A 23301-nucleotide genomic window follows, 5' to 3' on the forward strand; every position below is an offset into this window, starting at 1 on the left:
CCCCTCTGCATTCCAGCTCCTCATCTTCATCCCCACCCTAGTCAGCTCTTTGCTGCAGTCTGCCCATCTCTTTGATCCAGACTTCCCGCTCCTTCAGGCCCAGTGCCTCACCAACTTGCAGTTGAATCAGGCAGCTTTCACCACCACCTCCTCTTCACTGCCAGGACACCAGCAGTGGGAGTGATGAGGACACAGAAGAGACAGTCTCTCTATTCTCAGTACCTGTGCCTGGCCTCTAGCACCCAAAAGAAGCAGTTGAAGGGGAAGTCCTACTCAGTTCTTGAAACTTTGGGCTGGAGCATACTCAAATACAGATTGAATCTTTGAAGAATTCAGTGCTAAATCCTGACAAATTTCTACCACATATATGCAAAGTGAGGTTCCAGGGTTCATAACTTGGCCAACATGTGGGCAGATTTTCACAGGGGTAGAAACAGTGATAACACCAAATTTCAAGTCCCTATTCTCATGGACACATTAGAGCTCACTAAAACAGTTTCAGTAATTTGTCATCATGGGCAAAGCAACATATCCTCCCTAAACATCATTCTGAGAAATGGCTGAACCATTTTGTTTCAAGTTTTTCAAAAAATTCAGCCTGCGGCAGACACCCTGCATGGGTAATTTCAACCGGAACTTAGTCTGGCAAATGGTATGAGCAACTGAAAAATAAGGTTTTAAAGGGAAATGTTGGGAAAGCTTAATTATAGGCATTGCTACCTGCATAATCATTGCTTAAAGGTTGAAGTAAAAATTCAGAGTGACCAAAGAAATTCATTATACTACTGAAAGTGTCTAATAAGCTAAAAAGGACACACAAGATGTTAAGAATGCAAGTAATCAGAATGGCACACAGACTACTGCTGAAGAGGTTACTTTTATACATATACATGAAGCTTGCTGGAGATGAAGGAAGAGTTAATTAAACATTACAGCAAACAGGCAAAAACTAACCACCATACAGCAATAAGGGATTCTGCAGAGAGAAGGCTAAAATACTTTTGTGGAGTATGAGTGAGAAATGATGGACCAAGTACATCAAGCAACTAATTATGTTAAACTGAATAATACTACATGAAATGTCAAAAGAAAAAGTGTAAATTTATTAAGAATTATCTTAGATGAAAGTCAGATCACTCAACTCTTTAAACTGACAGGAGTCAATTCATTAGTAAGTTCTAATGGTGCCTATGAGTGTACTGTGGACTCCTGATTAAATAAGACATTTGCTACCTTGGCACTGTAACACTAAAACATTGAGTATGATTTGTCACATATATTAAGCACCTGAGCTCATATCATCAATCAGAACAAAAATTTTATATAATGGACCTAGAATGGAGCAGTTAATACACATCACATATTCCATCCATTTGTTAAAGAAAGTGTGTGTGTTGGGGGGGAGGCATCTTAACATCAATGAAAGGTCAAATTCAACAGGTGCATGCATATGTTTGTGTACTTCTAAAAAAATACAAGTTATTGCTTCTGCAGGACAAATTTTGATATTGTTTATTTCCCCTGCCAAGACTATCACCTTATCCGAATTAAATGATGACCAACAGATTTCACTTATTTCTTGAAACGAACTGTAACAGATTGATTGGAGTTTCTGCAATAATAGAAAGGTTAAATATTTCAAACCAGAGCTCAATCCCAGACCTGAGACTGAATAAGTTGTGATTGATTTCAGACCGTACTTTTTCCCACTGAGGTTAATTAGGTTGAAAAACTAGATGATCCACACTTTCCTGCTAAGATGTGCACAATTTCTTCTTTATATTTTTCTTTTTAGTCCTTTCAGTTTTATTTATTAAATAGTTCCAGTTTTCTTTAGAAAGCCTTTATACATTAGTTCACAGAAACAGGAAAAAATAACGAGTACTGAAGTATTTGCGGCACAAGAGATGGAAACTAATTTTATCACATTTCTTTATATGTCCCTACAACAGAATGGGAAGTCAATCTTCCAAAGAGAAGCAATTTCACCAATTCAAGACAGCAAAGATCCTATGAAAATTTCTTTAGTGCTTGAAAGAAGATGGATGAAGATTAATGTTCATGCTGTATATGTAAAAAGGCCTTTTGAAGTAACTAAATACTAATCAAGTTACAAGTACTTTCCATAGAAACAAAAACATTAGCAAATTGGGGGGTTACAGGAAGACAGCCTTCTGGAAACTACTGTAAGGTATTAGTTCACTGTCCTCAATTTCTCTACTGAAAACTAGAGAGAAAAAACAACATCAAGTCCAAGAAAGAGCATTTTTTCACCCTGGTGGCAATTTTTCCCCTTTGCTAAGGAGTTGTGTGAGAAATCAAGAGTTAAAAGGTAGGCCCAGTCTCAGTCTTCTTTTGACCTGATCTTCCTACTTAAATTCTAGCATAAAAAATGCTAATTGTCTGGAGAAGATGATTGGGCTAAATGCTGAAGAAACATCTTTAGAAATGGAAAGAGCACTTTTCTCTCTCTCTCAGCAGAGGTACAGAGATAATACAGAGCCTATCTTACTGATTGCATTATACAGTTTCATCAAGAAAACCTCCACTTTTGAATTTTCCTTAAATTTGACACCGAATTTCTGACTTGCCACCACAAGAAACCAGCAAGTCTCTCCTTGGGAATTTAATTCTAGCTTTCCCCATAACACAGAGATCCTGGATAAGAATCACACAGTTGAAAATTGTAAGTAAGGAATCAGAGTCTGCATAATTCTAGACCTGATAAAAATAAGGAGGTGGAATAATATTGCAATCATTTTGTCATTTTTCCTTCTCCCTCCTTTAAAAAAAATCAAAATTTGGAACCGCTCTAGTAAGCTGAAATACAATTCTATAGCTCAAATGGAAAAGCAAGTGGTTTACAATATAACAGTGAAGACGGATAAAAGCCTGCTAAAGAGAGCAAGAACTGTATGAGATGATCAGCATCTCAGCATCCTGGAATCTAAAAAGCACAGCAAGAGGTAAATGTGACTCAGACTATATGCGGAATAACTGATGATTTGAATCCTAACTAGCTCATTCAAAACAAATGCTAATGTGAAAGAAACCATACATAAAACCTCTCCCTCTTTAGTAACCAGTGATCTGATTAAAGTAAGCAGACAAAACCAAATGTTGCTTTAGAACAGATCTAATGATGTTCTTATTAAGTTTAAAAATAGGTGATTTTTTTTGGGCACCAAGGAAAACAAATCTTTTATAGCAGAGCATATCACAAATATTTTGAGTTCATTAATTGGTCAGAACTCAGCTACATCAGTGACTATTCACAATTCAAGACAACTCTGGACTCCTCTGAGATGATGCAGCTAACAAAACTCACAATAAAATGCCTGAGAGGTCAATAAGAGCTGCTGGGTGCTCAGCACTTTTGAAACTCAGTCACTTATTTAGGTGACTACGGTCCCACTTCAGCAAGGAAGGTAAGCACATGACTAACTTTAAGCATGTGAGCAGTCCCAGTGATTTCAGTGGAACCACTCATATGTACTTAAAATTAGGCATGTGCTTATGTACCTTCAGGAGGGATTTAGGAGCCTAAATTTTAGGATCCTAATTATTAAAGTAGTGACCAGAGATTTCCACTTTGTTCAACCTCTTTATTAATGATCTGGATGATGGGATTAATTGCATCCTCAGCAAGTTCACAGATGACACTAAACTGGGAGGAGAGGTAAATACGCTGGAGGGTAGGGATAGGATCCAGAGTGACCTAGACAAATTACAGGACTGGGCTAAAAGATATTTGATGAGTTTCAACAAGGACAAGTACAAAGTCCTGCACTTAGGAAGGAAGAATCCCATGCACTGTACAGGCTGGGGACCGACAGTTCTGCAGAAAAGGACCTGGGGATTACAGTGGATGAGATGCTGGATATGAGTCAACAGTATGCCCTTGTTGCAAGAAGGCCCATGGCATAATGGGCTGTATTAGTAGCCAGCAGATCGAGGGAAGTGATTATTCCCCTCTGTTCAGCACTGGTGAGGCCACATCTGGAGTACTGCGTCCAGTTTTGGTGTTCCCCCTCCCCCCACAGAAGGAAAGTGGACAAACAGGAGAGAGTCCAGTGGATGGCAATGGAAATGATTAGGGGGCTGGGGCACATGCCTTACAAGGAGAGGCTGAGGGAACAGGGGTTATTTAGTCTGCAGAAGAGAAGGGTGAGAGAGGTTTGATAGCAGCCTTCAACTACCTGAAAGGGGGTTCCAAAGAGGATGGAGCTAGGCTGCTCTCGGTGGGGGCAGATGACAGAACAAGAAGCAATGGTCTCAAGTTGCAGTAGGGGAGGTCTAGGTTGGATATTAGGAAACATTATTTCGCTAGGTGGGTGGTGAAGCACTGGAATGGGTTACTTAGGGAGGTGCTGGAATCTCCTTCCTTAGAAATTTTTAAGGCCTGGCTTGACAAAGCCCTGGCTGGGATGATTTAATTGGTGTTGGTCCTGCTTTGAGCAGGCGATTGGACTAAATGACCTCCTGAGGTCCCTTCCAACCCTGATATTCTATGATTCCATCAGTGTTTGTTAGTATACAAGAATACTGTGTTCCAAAATCATCGTATGCATAAACAAAATAACCATTTTTACAGATATATAGGTAAACAAACTATACAGTTCAAAATAGAAGTGCAGTACATTAGGAACTGTTTAATATTACTGAGAATCTCTCTATAGGGTATAGTGTGGATTAAGAAAATCCTAATAAGCAAAACTGATTACTTTGCCGGGGGGAGGGGAGGGAATCCCATCCAAAATGTAATTAATGAAATCTGTGAATATGGAGATGTAGTAAAAGGCTAACTAGATGTGCTTTGCAGTGCTCCTTGGAGGATCTTTCATCTTAATAATCACCTGTAACAACGTTACTGAGATCCCATAAAGTGCTCAGGTGATAGGCACAGTGTAAGAGCCTATATCACTAGGTTAAAAGGCACTTTAAATCTAAACCTGTTTTGGGGCTCGTAACATTTCCAAAGTTTTTCCTTTGAGGATGAAGACTCACTCAGCCCAAAGTTCCCCATGAAGCTTGAGAAAAAGTAGGGCAGCAATTATACAGAATACACACACACATATATATACACACAGCTAAATCTGACTACGTTAAAAACTGTATCTTACTTTTTGCAATTTGAATGGGATATAAATAGAGTGAGAACATATAAATCCAATGGCCTCAAAACAATACAATTGTATATAGCATACATATTTTCTTAAATTACACATAAAATTTGTGTGTGAAAACACCAAAACTAAAATCTGTTTAAAACCTGTTAAATATTCTAGTAACAAAATCTCAGATACCCAAATTTACAGCAATTAGCTGTACTTGCAATTAGCAAGTGTACTTGCAAATGAATATCCCAATCCTGACCTTTGGAGAAGCCACAAATGTAAGACTGTGGTGGGGCAGCTGCCCCATACAGACAGAAGAAGGGTTAAAGCAGCTTTGGAGAGGCTACCCAGAATGCAGCCAATTAGAAGAGGGCTTATTGAGTAAGACAATAGGAAGTGAAGCAGCCCATATAAGACTGGCCCATATAAGACTGGCCCATATAAGAAAGCCTGCTAAGCAGAACAGAAACAGACTCTCCCTGGAGAAGGGAGGAGGACTGGCTTTCTGTCGGAGGGGTGAGAGACACAGCACCATGGATAGAAAAGTGCTGAGCAAAGTCGGGGAGGAGAGGGAGTTCCAGCCTAACAGCTGCCAGACTGAGGCCCTGATACAAGGGTAGAGAAGGTGCTATAGCTGCAGGGAAGTGCCCCAGGGAAATGGATGGGGGGGTAGGAGGAGGGGCAGTACGTGGTTGCCGGCTATATGATCCCTGGGCCGGTAACTGGAGTAGTGCGCAGGCCTGGGTCCACCCCTTTTGTGCCCCCCCGCCACTGAGGGGAGTGGCCAATGCATGGACTGCAGTTTGCCACTGATGCAAGTGGCTAGACCAGAGACTGCAGTTTGCCACCGAGGCAACTGGTGAGACTGAGGACTGTTGGATCCCCAGGAAGGTGGGGGGCAGAGAACTGAATGGGGCACAGCTGAATGAGGATGCTGCAGTCTGGGGAGCGACATGGGTCCTAGAGGTGGAGGCGAGAGTGATGACACGCGAGACACCACTAGATGAGGATGCTCTGTTGAAATGAGAGCTAATTCCCAGGATGGCCAGCAGGAGGCGTCATGGGGTGCCACTTACTCTCTTGTAAGTGATAAAGTTTGTTCATTTGTGTTTCCAAAATCAATCTCTTTAACATCAAGTAAAAAACAAATAGTTTTTTGGCCTTAACATATTCATCCCTCCAAATACATGTTAGTTTCTATAGAAAAATCTGCACATTTTTGAGCTGTAACTCTGACTATGGAGAGACCTCAAGACAATTACAAAAATGTGGAACAGCAGAAAAACAATTAGTTTTAATAGATGCTCAACTTCAGATGTCAAAATTGTGTCCATGTTACTTGTAAACGTTTTATTGTGCACACCCATTGCATTTATCCCACTCTTTGCATTTACCACACAAAGTGAGCATGACCTCAATGTAAAAAGAAAAGCAATAACATTATAAATCTCATTACTCATTTTTTAGGTGAAAATCAATCTAAAATTACCTCCATATCAATTCTGCAATGCCAACGAGCTAGCTGAAGTAGGATTTAGTTTACACAATTGTGTAAGGTTATACCAGGGTACTGCTAAATGTTTAGGACCAGATTCTGCTACTCCGATTAAATAGTTTAAAGTAGTCCCATTGATTTGATTAGGACTGCTCAGGAGGTGAGGGACTACACCACAGGAATAAAGATGTCGGGATCTGGCCCACAGTGGACAAAACAAAGACAAATCTAGTTCATTTCCTATCAGATTCTTTTTGAGCATTAATTGTCATTGGTACTGCCTTTTTTGGGGGTTTTGTTTTTGTTTTTAATCTATAGCTATTAAGCCAACACCCCTCTCCACACTGTACTCTTTCAAGTACAAGACCAGTTTTGAATAATTGTTAAATCATCTTATATAGGCCTCTGCACTGTGTATTTAAAACAAAGAATTGTAAGGTAGGGGCATACAGGATCTGGCAAAGAAGCACCTGGAGCAAGATGTCTGTAAGATCCCTTCCTAATAAAGCAGAGAAATGAAAAGTGACAAAACAAAAACAATGCCATATTTCTTGTAGACAAAAGGGAAGTGTGTTTTCAAGAGCTCTACCTGGAGTCAAATTATAGCAGCTGTACCACCTAACCTCTATCAGTCATAATCTAGAACAGTGCCATTTTCTATTAACCAAGCAATAGAGAGACTAAAATTACTTATACTAGTGTATGTGAGTCACTCAGCTTGCTCCAATGCATTCTGATGACTTAATTAGGTAGATAGTGTAGCACATGTGGTTTTCTAGTCAAGTTCATCACAAAGGCCAGATCATCAAAGCAGAATAGTTGTGTGCTTTACAGCTAGATTAAAAATACGGATTTCTTCATTAAGTGTCTTGAAGCTGACTGTGCCTCCTGGTTTGTCGCCATCTATTCAGACAATTAAATAAAGCCTCATGCTGGAAAACTAAAGCTAATAAAAGAACCGTAAATTGAAGTACAGCTGGCAATCTTTTTATTTATTAAGTCCTCAGTGTACACTGTGACAATCTCTAGAAGGCAAGGCACGTGCTGGGATTTTTTTCTTTAATATTTGTCCTCTTTCAAGGCGTGACATTTCCACTGATAGGATTTGCAAACCTTTGTCATCTGCACAAAAAGGCAAAGAATAAACAAAGGTCACCTCTTAAAGCCAAGAAGCATGAAACAATCAACAAACTTTGAAAAAAAATGTTCATGTCAATCAAAAAAGAAAAAGTATGATGAGCAGTAAAACTACTCCTGAAAGAATGATCTGGCATGTGTCAGATAAAATTCCAGTTTAAATATATTATTCCAAAGCAGAAGTTAGAGCTACATATTTCTACTTCTGTTAACAGGGCTGACTAGGAAAAGAGAGAGATCAGTAGGTAAAAGATTGAATTCTGGTCAAAGTGCGGGGAGGGAGGAGAAACCAGTTTATCCAACAAAATCTGCAATGCAGATGTTTAGAATTTGGTGAATGTTAGCTAACCATAGCATAATATACAAGACATTTGCCACATAGTCTTTATTTTCTAGTGGTATGAAATAATCACCTCTTCTGCTCTTCACCACAAAGCCAGCATCACATGAATGATGCAGAATGACATATGATATTTATCTGATGGCACAGATTGCACTGCATTATGGAAGACTATAACATTCATAATTTAAACATGGCAAATAAATAATACAGTTCAAATAAAAGATATTTTATTAAAAATGCTGAGTCAAAACCTCTCTCTCAATTAAGAAGGAAAAACCCTTTCATGAGAAACCACACTTTTCTAAAGTGAAGTCATAATTCACCTATATGCATACAGGAAGTACCTACAACAATTAAAACAGCTTCCTTTGTCAATCCCCTACCCTTGCTCCCCCTCAATTATTCAGTCTTCTAAAAAAAATTTTTTTTAGATAAAATTCTCCCTCCAAGGTCACAGCTTTATTTGGAAATTTGAAAATAAAATTTTATTGGTCAACTCTGAGCTATTTAAGCATGGAGGGGGAAAAAACCCACACACTTTGCCCTTCTATTTTAATCTGGGATGAAATCCTGGCCCCACTAAAATCAAAGGTAAAACTCCTATTGACTTCATTAGGGGCAGGATTTCTCTGACAATTAAATGCTGAATTGTAGAAACTTCAAAATTGACTTGCTTTGTAGGTATTATGGAACCTTAAGAAGCTAGCTAAATTTGAAGAAAATCAGATCAGTACTTTTAATTTAAAGATATGGGCACTTGATGCATTAAACTCCTACTGCCTTTACAAAACACCTTGTAAAGATTTTTTTTAAAATGCTTTAGTTTGGGATTATGAAGATGTACCTCACTCAAATTAGTAAAGTTCATGGAAAAACAAAAACTTGAATACTTTCCATGTGGAACTTGCCAGCAGTACAGCCATGTTCAGGTTGCCCTTCTGGAAGCCCTTCTTCATATTTAAAAGGACCAACTAGCAGGAAAGCATGAGGTGAAAAGGTAATTGCCTACTTGGGAAAGGAGGATGGACCATCAACTTTCTGAAAACCTGGCAGGCACAGTCAGAGGTTTTCTGAGCTTGGTATCCCATGTATTTGAGCTAGTTATATCAGAGCAAAATAAGATGTCATTATGTTGGTAGAATAAAAATCCACATCCATTATGGACATTGGTGGTCTCCTGCTCTTAAGGTTTATCATCCAAATTGTCATAGGGATGCATTTGCTAATACTCAAAATAAAGATTCTCTACTCCACCACCTAACTTATTCAGCTTGTAAGCATCACATGATGAAGAGTTCCATCTCAAGGAATTCATAAAAGCATATGAAGAGGTCTCAACTAAAGTAGCTTCACTTAGATGCTTCAGCTGTTAACTACACATTGGAGAGAGTCACCAGGACAAGAAGTGTACCCAGATACAACAGAGGTAAAGCTATGGTTGAGGCCAAGTGGTGGCCATTTCATTTTTAACCTTCCCCCCCAAAATAAACTTTTACCTTGAGCTATTTCATGCTCAAATCTCAGTGCCAAGGTAATTTGGAAAGTTTGATCAAAATCTGTTCAGTCATGTTAGAGCCAGGCAAGTGTGAAATAAGCGTAAATTGTTTTATAGAAAGTGACAATGTCAATTTCTGTGAAAGAGGTGGATAAAGATCCTATGTCATGGATCCATTTTTCAAAATACCCACGAGTGTTCTAGGTTAATACAGAGATTACAAAATTGGTTGTCAAAAGGTAGCATGCACACATTAGACAAAGTATCAGATCCAGATAGCAAAATCACAAATTTGAGAAGGAAGTGCCAAATGAAATCAGCAAACCCTTAAATTGTATTTTTCAATTCACCAGCTCAGAGTCCTGAGGACTAGAAATCAGTAAATATAATGCTACTTTAAAATGCTAGTTTAAAAAGATGAACTATAAACTAATAAGATTAACAATGGCTGTGGAGGAAAATCCTGGAAGCCACTGTAAATGATATGGTGATAGAAAAGGAGGTTTTTTTAGTTGCTCTAAGTAAAAAAAAAAAGTTATAGGAAAGAAAGTAAAATGAAAAAGTTATGCATTGATGATGAACTATGAGTCTCAAAGGTGAACTAAAAGTACACACCAAATAATTTGCTAAAAGGAATAGAACTTTCTAGTTATTGACATTACTTAATTATGACCATCTCTAATGGGGTCATCTGTTTGACGAAAGATCTGATTTACGAGTGAGATACTGTCATTGGCTGCAGTCAAGAATATAGGAAGGTTTCTTGAACATTAGAAAAGTGGCTCACACTCACCCCAGCGGGACACATTTCACAAGGTCATATTTTGTTGTTTTGCCTGATTTCTCCAGAACAAAAGCTATTGTCCAGCTGAAATAATGGATTGGTGTGTCTATTTACATATTATAAAGAAAATTCCAAAGCAACAACTACCTTTTTGAGAGCATTGAGAGCAATTAAAATCAGAATTACATTTTTTTTTAAATGTTTCAGTTTGCTTAGTTATCATAAAAGTGTCTGGAGACTTCTGCAAAAACTACTCAACCTGCCCTTGGCTTTATTTCCTCACATTTCTTCTACTGCAGGGGGTGGAAGCAAGGGGATTCCATCTCTCCCTCCTGCCCTCAATAAAAGCTACAGAGAATTCAACTAGAAAAATCCACCAGTCATAGGAGCCATTAGAAGCAAGTACCAGTCCACAAAGTCCTGTGTCTCTATGCTGGATGCAGGTAGGAGAGAATGTCATGGGGAACAGTAGTGGTCTGTGCAGCCCCACAGAGCTTAAACCCCACACAGCAGAAAGCGTTCTGCAGGATCAGAAGGAAAGAAAGAGCATGTCAAGGAACAGGCATTCCCTCCTTCCACAACTCCCTGTGGTAAGGGCTGGATACAAAGCCCAGTGAGGTCAGTTAAAGAGTTTCCATTGGCTTAATGGGTTTTGGATCAGGCCCTAAATCTGCAGCTTTTTGATCCCCTCTGGACAAAATCTGATAGGCGCATTTAGGCTTAAATTATTAATATTCTACTACAATAAGTTTTTTTGTCCTTTTTAGATCATTTCAGTGTTTTGTTGTAGCTGTCTTGCTAATGTGATATCTGGTAACGTTAAAACATTTCAGTGACATAACTAATTTTATAATGTGTTTTAGATGTATTTGTTGTTCTGCTTTGCATTTGATTTAGTTAATATCTAGTTTTCCTAGATCAATGCACTTACAAATGAACAAGTTATCTAATTTTTAAACAAATACAGCACCTAAGAGAAAAAAAAATCACATCTTTGTCATATAATTTTCAAACCCATGTTCAGTGAAGAGGTGGCATGGCAGAGATACTATATGCCTCAGGAAACAAGCAGAATGGAATTGAGAGTGTATTTTATATGTGAATTAGAGGTAAGATGTAATGACACAGGATGAAAGGCTCAGCAGTGATTTTAATAAAGACAGGAGACCGTACTTCCCTGTGGACTCTATATGCAAAGGAGTGAGACTCAACTAGAATATGTGAAAAGATTCAACAAAAAGCAGGAATAAATGTTTCAAAGTTGTGAGATTTCTATTAAAATTCATCTGCATTTTATTGAAGTAGAGAATTCTAACTCTGAGACTAACATTTCTGTGAGTTGACCACATGCCATTACAACAACAAATATCTGGGACAATTTCCTATCTTGTGATATAAAGTATTACAGGAAAAAGAACTGAAGGACTCCATTAAAAAAGGTCTTTCCTTTAAAAAGAGTTGTACATATTATAAGGCAATTAAAACAATGTGGTTAGCATCTGTCTAAAAGTAATTTCGTTGCTCCTGATATTTTGAAATTGTGGTTTGATTTTTATTTCGATATAATGAATAACCCACTTGATTTTGCAATCTACAGGGTATTTGCAGTTTTAATTGCTATCCTTTATCATGTGCTTTTTAGCAATCCTCAAAAAAAAGCAGTTATCTATGGCTCTAATACTGTTGAAATATGAAGCAGAGTTCCAGAGAAGAATTACTGCTTTTATGCCCCCCTCTTTTTTAAATAAGGGGGGGAAGTTTGTGATTTTGCACCGATCTCTTTCTTCGAATCATTTAAAAAAAAATCTAAGTAAAAGACCTGAAGCAAAGCAAAATGAATGAGATGAACTCCTGGAAGAAAAATCTTGCTTTTTTTTTGATCCTGTGCGATAATTGCAGTTCTGGCCTGCTGCCAGGGAGGCTGAACACACTATGATGTCTGGCCAAGTAAAGTAATCTCTTGGTTCAGATCTGAAGTCTGTGATGAAAATTACAAAGCAGAGACAAAATCAAAATGCCACCTGTGATTTTATGCTAAAACTAATTTGATGGAAAGAGCAACACAATGCAAACAGCCTTTTTAACAGAGTCTAACGTCTGACTAGATTGAAATCAATGTTAATAGATGGAGATAGGTATTGTGAAAATAAGTTGGGCTCTGCAGATGTTCTTTTTAAACTGGCAGTCTGCTTCTGTCTGAAAGGTAAATTGCTCTGAAATGAGGTTTGAAGTCTGAGGTAAAACTTTTTAAGACAAATGCATGGCCTCATGCATCTGACGAAGTGAGTATTCACCCACGAAAGCTCATGCTCCAAAATGCCTGTCAGTCTATAAGGTGCCACAGGACTCTTTGCGGCTTTTACAGATCCAGACTAACACGGCTACCCCTCTGATACTTTTTAAGACAAGAATTTTAAACTAATATACTTGTGCTGGAATCTTTATTCCCTTGCTAGACTATTCAATATGTACTAAACAAAAGTAATCTACATTTCTTCATTTCCTCTCCATACACTATATGCACTATAGGTCTAGAAACTTATAAAGAGGTGGGTTTTTTATTTGTTTTTTTTAACTGTCTTTCCTCCCCCCACCCTCCTGAGGGGTCTACATTGGAGTTGGTTGCTATAGAAGTAGTTGTCCAACTGCAACAATCTCAGCAATAATCCAGAATTGAATCATTGACCTCTTAAATTAAAAATGTAAGAAGTAATCATGATAAATTGCAAGAACTCTGATTAGCTTACAAGGAGCCAATGTGGTTACTCAGCTCATTTGCTTGTCATTAATATCTAGAAACAGATTATCTAACAAGGAGTTTATTGCCTATATAACTGTGTATGGTGTAAAAATGAACAAAGGGAAATATTGCAGTTTTGTTGTACTATTATAAATGTTTTTTAGAAAGTGAGGAATTTCTTGCGAGATGTTCCCATTTTTCAGTTTCATTGACTTTGAATCTGGCCCTGTATGCATTGTGCAGGCACCATAATATTACATGCCTAATACAGTCATATTAGCAATCATATCCAGGATAGCACTGTCAGAATCAGTGTAATTTAGATACTTATCAGTAAAATAAAATTTAAAAAAGCGTCACTATCACTTTCTTTTGTGAACTGCTGTTGGTGCCATTACTATTTATAGTAAAGTTCAATGCCATATATCTATTTTATTTTATTTATAATGTTGCACATTGAAGAAAGAAAGAGTATACCAGTTAGAGCAGCTTCTAACAGTGTAGATGGTCTGAATCTCATTTGCTAGATTTTGCTTCATATATGTTGTCCCATCCACAATTCAAGGCTCACGTGGAGTATTAATCAAGTATGGCAGCACAGGATTTACTGAGCTCTCATGAAATAGCATAAACTGTATTTCTGTAACTGTGCTAAAGAGTACAGTAGAACCTCAGAGTTACAAACACCAGAGTTAAGAACTGATCAGTCAACCACACACCTCATTTGGAACCGGTATGCAATCAGGCAGCAGCAGAGACAAAAATAAACAAATAAATAAATAAAAGCAAATGCAGTACAGTACCGTGTTTAAATGTAAACTACTAAAAATAAAGGGAAACTTTAAAAAATATTTGACAAGAGAAGGAAAATGGTTATGTGCTTGTTTCATTTAAATAAAGATATTTAAAAGCAGCATTTTTCTTCTGCATAGGAAAGTTTCAAAGCTGTAAAGTCAATATTCAGTTATAAACTTTTTAAAGAATAACCATAATGTTTTGTTCAGAGTTACGGACATTTCAGATTACGAACAAACACCATTCCCAAGCATGCTTATCTGTTATATATTCTCTTTAGGAGACTTAGAAGAAGAAAGTGTTTCTAACTTCACTGAAAACAATGGTAACTAGATGGAGTGCAAGCACAGTGCATTTTGGCAATTAACTTATAGTATATATTTGTATTTCAGCTATTTCATATTTTCAGTACTTTGCTATTTCCTTTCTTCAGTGATGTTTTCTGTGGATTTAGTATTCTCTTTGATCTTCACGTTCACTTTTGCACTGTGCATTTTTTTTTCTTTCCCCACTGCCCCAGCAGTGTTAATCAAAGGAATCCTTTAGCAATCCTCCTTAACCTTCTGGTAACTATATCTTAAGGCCACTCCTTACATATTTTCTTTCATAGTCTAAAAGAGCAATTCAGTGCCACATAGACCCTAGAGTTCTCACTAAACTCTGAACTTTAGAAATATAAACATGCACAGAGAAACATTCACACCAACATAAAATAAATTTTGAAGAACAAAGATGCATATAGCTATTCAGAGTAAATTAAAATAAGTAAGTACCTACCTGGAATAATCTGACCCAGTAACTGGTGGGACCTGGACAGGCTGAGTACAGCTACAATGACAAAAAAAGGATAATATTCCCATTTCATGATGTTTCCTTCCTTGCATTACACCAGCTCAGCAGCATTTAAGTGTTATCTGCAATAAAAGTGGAAAGAAGGTGGACTAAGATGACAATTTATAGTCATTGGCAATTTGGAAAAGCTTTAAAACACTTTTGGCCTAGTATATCTCTGTCAAATTCACTATTTCAATATAGTTCTTTATTCAAGCACTTTTGATTCTTTGTAATCAATAGTTGGTCGTAAAATATGAACGGACATGAATCCACATACTACAGCATACCAGGCACCAACAGTGGCAGATGCACTGAAGGAAGGCACGAGAAACCCCATAATAGACAGTGTATGATTATTTAATGCTGTTGGCTGGCCAAGCTAACGTGTAAACTGTATATGAGAACTTAAGCACATACATAAAAACCTTTCTGAATTTAGGGTTAAATCAACCCGTGCTCAGGAAAGCACTTAAAACACATGCTTAACTTTAAGCATATACTCGAATCTCTTAAGTAACACACATGCATGACTGCTTTTCTTAGGTAGGGTTTGCTGAATAAGGGCTGCAGGGATCAATCTTGCCAAAATACTGAGTACTCTGACTAGATTCAGCAAAGCACTTAATTATGACAGTTGCTAATTTCCCAGCTCCTCCACCCTGCACCCTTGCTGGAGCATAAACCCAAAATTGTACCGTCTTGCACTGCACAAGCATCTGTACAATGTAAGCTCATAAAGTTTGTCCTCCCCTCGATATGGGAAGGATATGCACAGTACGCTTGTATTAACCAAATTGAGATTTTTCCCCAGACATTTCACTCAAAGGTACACGGTTTAGATAAAGCAAAAACAAGTTTATTAACTAAAAAAAATAGATCAAAGCACGGATTACCTAGTAAATAAACAAAACTATAATCACACCAGTTTCAATTATTTTGGTAATTGTTATGTCTGACTATACAGACAACAAAAAAGATTCCCCCAAGAGTAGAGAGTTAAAGAAACCCCTATGACAACTCAGTTCCTGTTTCTCTGTTATGCTTTTGTTAGGTGCCTCAGTCTGGGTGTGTCATATGTACCAGCTGGGAACACCTTGGGGGGAAAACTTGGCCACTCTGGTCTTTTAGTCGATACTTGTTTTTTTGCCCCATCCCTGTAGGATTGCTATATTTCAAGTTGTCAGAGAGAGGACACTACTGGGGGGAGGGTGAGAGGGAAGGAGACCTGGATGGGGAGTACAGTTAGGCGGTGCTGAAGGGGTGTGTGTGTGTGTACTGGGAAAAGGCAGTAAAGCACTCAAGTAGCTCAGTTTGGGTGTGTGTGTTGCCACCTGTTGTCATGTTGGGTGACCTCAGGGCCTGAAGAAGCTGTGAGTCACCAATACAGCAGTGGCAGATTACAGGGGCACACCGGTTCCCACAGCTCCCAAACTGCACCCGAGGGGTGACAACCCATCACAAAACAGAAAAAAAAACAAATTTTGTGAAGCCTGTTTGTAGGGAGCAGATCTGCTGAGTAAAATGTACATATTTTAGTGTCACTTTTTTTTTAACCGTACTACAAGTTCAAGGCTGTTCACAACCCCACACACTTCTTAAAATTATCTCACTCTATCTACGATCCTAATCAATCTTAAATTCATGTTTTCTCTCCATAGCATTTTTTTCCTACATCTCACACTCACCCTTTTGTGCCCCTTTTCACACCAAGCCCTAGTTTTAGGAGGATCTTTTACTGCCTGATCACCAAGTAACACTCCATCATCTCTTTCAAATTCCTTCTTAAAAAATGAGGATTTTTTTCATGTGTCCCAGGTTGACCAAATCAATTCTTTCTGTTTGAATCTTTTATTTCATATATTGTATTATTTCTGAAGTAAGGGTTATGCCCTTTGTGACCAGGATGCCATGTTTTAGGAATTTTGCAAGTTGTAAAATGTCCACATTTGGTTTATCATTGTCAATCATTGACTTTAATGGGAGCAGGATGGTGCTCAAATGTAAAATATACAAGTGGAGCTGAAGTAGGCAGGAATATCATGCTCAACCAGTAAGTGGGGCTTGTGATATCTTAATTATGTTAGTTCTTACTTTTCTAACATTATTGCCAATTCTGCTAGTTACATGCATTTTTTAAACTCAGATTTTTCACTCAAAAACTATACAAATACAAGCCAACATTCATTACAGAGGAAAAATCCATTACTAGCCTCAATCCATTACTAGCCTCAATCCCACCAATATAAATTTAAAGAATAGTCAAAAAACCTGAAAAATATCTAATTCAGCACTGGGTCTATTCACTACCATCTTATTTGAGGATATTACCAAAAAAATTTGAAAGGAAGTTTAAAAAAAAAAGAATATTTCCAGTTTGCCTCTCTCTCTTTCTTACATTTGCTGTACCTGTGCTGCTGCTACCATGACAACCAGCAGTGACAGCAATTCTGTTCCTCCCTCCGTCTCCTGCCCGTCCCCACCTGTGGCAGAAGTGCTCACTTTGGTCCTGCTATCACGACCACAGGCAACACTCATACTCCTTTCTCTCCTGAGCAAAACACAAACATTCCTCCACTTCCCTCCCCACCTTCTCCATCACTGTCATGACATCTAGTGTCATGAGCACGCCTACTCCTCACTCCCTCTCCCTTCTGGCTGTACTACCTCCAGCAGAGGCCAATTGGTAATAAACAAGTACAAATGTGAAGCCAGCCTCAACTGCATAATGACAGGGACAAGCCACCTGCTTCCCAGTAAAAAAGGGTTAATTCCAGCTCAATATTTTGTCTTGCACAAGTGTTCAGGGAAAGGGTGATGAGGCTGCGTGGGGGAAGAAATAGGTAGACTACTTGCCAAGTAGTGCCCCAAACCAAGTCTCATAGGACTGTGATGAACCCTAGGCTGGGGAATTTTCATGTTTACTTACTGATAGCAGCTTAAAGATAGCGCGTTACAATTATCTACCTTTGTGAAGTGCTCCAGAATTTTTCCCAATCAAAGTATATTTATCCCTGTTTTACAGGTTGGCATAGCGTTCTTACATGATTTGCTAAATGCCAGTCATTGAATCAAAGACAGAAAAGGGAATTTCTCAAACCCAGGCCTCAAGATTTCAGTGCTCTATTCTAACCACTATATAGTGCTATTGCATTACTATGTAAAACCATTTACAAAGTTGGCTTTCAGTTCCTAGTTTCTATGACCATGCATCCCACTCTAAAGAGGAAATGTCAGTGCCTCAATCAAATTTTGGGGGATCCTACTTTAAGTGAGGCAATGTCTTCCACTAGACAAGGTCTCACATTTATTTTGGGTGTCATGAGTCTAGAATGAAATGGGGTTACATTTCATGTCCACATGAAGGAATTATTGCACTAGTACTTGATGCAATATCACATGATGATGTGGAGTGTAGGACCCTCAATCAAGACCAACTTGCCTCGAAGATTCAAAAGCCAAAAACAAATATTGATCCTTTTCTGTTATATGTCTATCTACACAAAGTGGGTTGTATTAGTATGATTCCTATACCTAACAAACTCCTGAATTGCTTGTCTTCAGACAGGCACACAATTCTCCTGAAATCAATGGGAGTTGGAATGTGTATCTCGAGGGCAGAATTTAGCCTGTGGAGCAGAAAGATTGTAAGCAATGTTCATTTTCCTTGATTTATTTTAGTGCAAAAGCACAGTACATGAATGGACTCTAAGCATGAATTCAGAGTATCCCCCTTTCCTGAACCACTCTTTCTTGGTAGCTTCCCTAGCTTCTTCTTTCACTCACATTCCCAGTTTATGCTGGCTACCCCTCCCTTCTACTCCTTTTACAGACAGTCTGCTCCTGCTTCTCAACTTCTTTCTCTTCTACAACTTTTACCCTCCTCCAACTTCTTTCCTGAGGCCTCATTTGTTTCTTCTTACCTTCCACCATGTATTGTCCCTCAGCATTTCTTTTCTCATGTAGCTACATGATCTGAAGGCAGAGCTAAAAGAAACTCAGAAGTTTCGGTTCATACCCCCACATTTAGCTTTCGGTTTCAGTATTCAACAGACCCCAAAACACAGCAGAACTGCAACATTTCATGCTGAAACCATAAGTTATCCTAACTTCACTCAAAAGTTCTACTAACCTTATGGAAACCTTTGGTGAATTTGGTTTACAAGTAAACCAAATCAAGTTTCACCTGGCTTTGAGACTTAAAAAACAAAAGTTATGCAGCAGAATAAATATTATCTCAATTTATACCATCTGGGTGTTGGAGCTAAAATAGGCATTACATCAAAACTGGCTCTTATCCCTGTAGATAAGGTTGATGGTGCCATCTACACCATCAACCTTAATATTATCTCGCATAAGGGAACAAGACTGGTATCTAGGATGTAGTGGTTTCTTTTGAAGTAACTTCTAGAATATAGGTAAAATTGTGGGGAGAGGGGAGCAATCTTTGCTCAGTGATATTAGAATGCTAAGTTCTCAGACCCAGCTTCAGTTCAGCAAAGAAGAGATGGAGACAAATTTATTTCTTGTTGTATTCCACTGCAACAGTCCAGTAACTGGTCAGTATACCATTGTACAGAGGAAAAAGCTCACAGAACATCACTGAGATCAGGGGAGTTCAAGTCAGAGCTTTAAGCCAACCAACTCCCTTGACTTGCACTCTGTGCATTGTGAAAGTATCTGAAGCCCTCAGGTTTTACATTTAGTGATTCTCTTCCTATATAATGAAATGAATATCCAAATACATAGTATCAGCTACTTAATAATAATAGTAGCTTGCCTTCTGAGCTAAGTATTGCATTTAGGACACCTCTGAAATGAATTTACCTTTAGCATGACCAAAATATGAAATCAATGATGCAGGAAGGGGATTGATACCCACTGGCTATACTATATCATCAGAATGATTGAATAGCAACAAACGTTCAAAAGTAAGCCTAATGGTCTTGACTCCCCCCTTCTTTATACCAGTTAAATTCCATTGTCTTCCATAAAATTACTGCTAATTTACACCAGTGTGAGTGAGAAGAAGTTAGGCCCCATGTGTTATCCACAGGGCATGATGAAGATAAACACTACTTTGTCTACTGCATTATAATCATTAAAGAATCAATGGCAAATTAAACTGCACAGACCCAGAGGGGAAAGAAGCAGTGCAGTAAATGCAGAGGGAAAAAAATGATTTGAATCTTAAGTGTAGTGCTATTTATCCATTTGGCTAATGCAGCAAGCAGCTGCAGAGGTAAACACATCAGGATAAAAAAAACAAAAATCAATGCTAATTTTACCCTAGTTACTTTTTTCCTTTATTTTTTTAAATTATTATTGTAGTCTGGCTCAGGGCTACCTACTAGCCTTTTGAGAGAATAAAATGTATATTTTTACAGCATGCTGGATAGAGAGAGGGCTTCAAAAGATAAGGAAATTAAGGGCCTCATAAAATTCATAAGATGATGTAACCTCTTTTTGTAAAAACTGTGAACTTTGGCAAATAAGCTGCTGCATAATACCATCAACCTTATCTACAGAGATAAGAGCCAGTTTTGACGTAATGCCTATTTTAGCTCCAACACCCAGATGGTATAAATTGGCATAATTCCACTGAAGCCAATAGGAGTGACACCAATTTACAGCCGCAGAGTAACTGGCCCTTGAAGTAGCAATTTGTGTGAACTCCACAATGTGGGGGGGAGGGGAAGGGAGCAGTGGCCCAGAAACCTCTGTTAATGACTCACTTAGGATATGTCTACAATCCAATCACAGAGTGTGACATACCCTGGCCCGCTTTAATCTAGGTAGCTCAGGTACCAGAGTAGTGAAGCCATGGAAGCACAGCCTTCAATTAGCGATAGTCACCCAAATAATGATCCAGGTTTCTGGACAGGTTCATGCATGCTATAACTGTCTGGTGTTGCAAGCGTCCAAATAGCGAGCACCACTTGCTTCTCCACTGTCAGAGCAGCTTTCATTTTTGTGTTGCCGAACTGCAGGGCAGGGGAAAGGCACTGATTCTATGGCAAAGTGATAAAAGGTGTCTATATTTATTATAAACAGAGATGGTAGCACCACCTATGGTTAAGGTTTCCTGACATTTTCCATTACAAGATCCTTTTTTCAGGTCCTTATCACTTTGCCAAACTTTAACACCTGGTAGCTAGGCTATACTAAAGTAACTTTGAAATTCTCTGAGACCAAACCGAAATGTGCAATGCTGTTAAGTATGAAGTAGCAGGTTTTCAGCACCACCAGTGTTATTTCTTCCATTCTTTTCAAAACTTGTCTACACTACAATATTAAGTTGACATTATCTAATTCAACCTCGAGCCTCCGAATTAAGTTGGCCATATCATGCTCATTGTCTCGATGGAGTGCGTCCTCACTAGCAGTGCCTGCATCAATCCACAAAGCAGTGCATCATGGGTAGCTATCCCAAAGTGCAACTTGTCTCAGTGTGTTTTGGGAAGTTTGTGTAATGCCTCATGCAGGGGTGAAAGAAACTTAAAAGGTACACTGGAGTCCTGAGCGGAGGCGCATCCTCAACAGGAAGAGGCAGGGCCTTTCAAGATTTAAAGGCCCTGGGGCTCTGGCTGTGGCTGGGAGCCGCAGGGCCTTTAAATCACCTCAGAGCTCCCAGCTGCAGAGGCAGAGGGAACTCTAAGACTCAGGGGTGAATAAAAGGGCCCAGGGCTCTGGCCGCCGCGGCGCTCTGGGCCCTTTAAATTACCACGGGATCCTGGCTGTCAGAGCTCTGGAGGGTATTTAAAGGGCCCAGGGCTCCACGCAGCGGCTGGAGCTCCCGGGCCCTTTAAATCCCCACCTAAGCCCATCTGCCAGAGCTCCGGCGGGGATTTAAAGGGCCCGGGGCTCCCTGCAGTGGCTGGAGTCCGTGGGCCCTTTATATCACCACCGCGGAAGCAGGTCCAGTCTGGCATGGCATACTGGTATGCTGTACTGGGTTACTTTCACCTCTGGCCTCATGGGACGAAAACATTGTCGCAAGGGAAAATGCTAACATTGCATCATCATCCCATGATGCACCGTGCTCAACGGCAAACAATCCAGTGGTTTTCGTGCCTTAAAACCGCCATGCATACACCATAACCCCAGAAGCATGGAGCCTGCTCAGTTGTGCACTCTTGCTGTGAGCATCTCAAAGATCTTGCATCTTCTCCTGCAGTATTTCCAGAGCCAAAGTAGGGTCCGCCACACGGAACATAGAGATGTCCTGCAAGAAGCCCTGCTGCAAGCCATTGAAAAAAACAATTCATAGTTGCTGTTGGCAGTCACAGAGCAGCTGCATTCATTGAGCGCCATTTCTGGTCCCATGAAACAAGCACTGACCTGCAAATCGATGTGGTCCCACCAGTATGGGATGATGCGCAGTGGATGCAGAACTTTCTAATGCTTTCTCCTGCCCTGCAGTTCAGCAACACAAAAAAAAGAGCTTTTCTGACAGTGGAGAAGCAAGTGGCACTCACTATTTGGACGCTTGCAACACCTTACAGTTACCGGTCAGTGGGGAATCAATTTGGAGTAGGTAAATAAATTGTGGGAGCTGCTGTTCTCCAAGTGTGCAGGGCCATTAATCGACTTCTGCTACGAAGGGCAATGATTCTGGAAAATGTAAGGACATAGTGCATGGTTATGCCAAGATAGGTTTCCTAATTATGGTGGGGAGATAGATGACACACATATCCCCATTTTGGCACCAGACCACCTTGCCAAAAAGTACATAAACCAAAAGGGATACTTTTCAATGGTATTGCAAGCACTGGTGGATCACAGGGGGTGTTTTACTGACATCAGTGTAGGCTGGTCAGGAAAGATTCATGACACGCGCATCTTTAGGAAGTCGAGTTTGTTAAAAAAGCTGCAATCCAGGACTTTCTTTCCAGACTGCAAAATGAACATTGACGACGTTGAGATGCCTATAGTTATCCTGGGGGACCAAGTCTACCCCTTGCTCCCATGACTCATGAAGCCATACCAGCATCTGGACAGCAGTAAGGAATGCTTCAACTATAGGCTCAGCAAATGTAGAAAGGTGGTTGAATGTGCCTTTGGTCTTTGAAAGGGCGCTGGAGAAGTTTACTAACACAGTCGGACCTTAGTGAAGAGAACATCCCCATGGTTATAGCTGCTTGCTGTGTGCTCCATAATATCTGTGGAAAAAAGGGAGGAAATTTTCCTCAGGGCTGGGCAGTTGAGACAGATCGCATGGCAGCCATTTTTGAGCAGCCAGACACCAGACAGTGAAATCCTCCACACTCTCAGCTCTGTGGCACCTGTCTCAAAGGAATTCATTATCTCTGTGAACATGTCCTCCCACATTTTCTTTCTCCTCCTAATCAGTGAAAATCTGCTTTCAGGTGTTGATGACCCGCTGAAGGACAAATTTCCAGCTCTCAGTCATGGGAAAAAATAAAGGAGACATTGTACATGAATAAAACGTTTCCATAGCAAGGCTGTTTTCATAAAGAAAACTGCTTATTACACTAGGTGCAAGCCATAACAATCAGAATCCACAACCGTTTCCGGAGCCATTTTGCTGCTCCAGCCATGGT

The 23301-nt window shown here is 39.4% G+C and overlaps 1 protein-coding gene across 3 annotated transcripts in view; it reads right to left on the bottom strand.

Moving 5' to 3' along the window:
- The window catches only part of ROBO1 (roundabout guidance receptor 1), a 1055533-nt gene that overhangs the window by 869386 nt on the left and 162846 nt on the right, over window positions 1–23301 (bottom strand). For all 3 annotated transcript variants that reach the window (XM_030580281.1, XM_030580292.1, XM_030580273.1), the window contains exon 2: window positions 14684–14820. In XM_030580281.1, the coding sequence (XP_030436141.1) occupies window positions 14684–14771 (88 nt within the window). In that variant the 5' untranslated portion in view covers window positions 14772–14820. The remainder of the gene's footprint in view (window positions 1–14683; window positions 14821–23301) is intronic.

This window comes from Gopherus evgoodei, chromosome 1 (assembly GCF_007399415.2).
Source record: "Gopherus evgoodei ecotype Sinaloan lineage chromosome 1, rGopEvg1_v1.p, whole genome shotgun sequence".
In the NCBI taxonomy this organism is placed as follows: domain Eukaryota; kingdom Metazoa; phylum Chordata; order Testudines; family Testudinidae; genus Gopherus; species Gopherus evgoodei.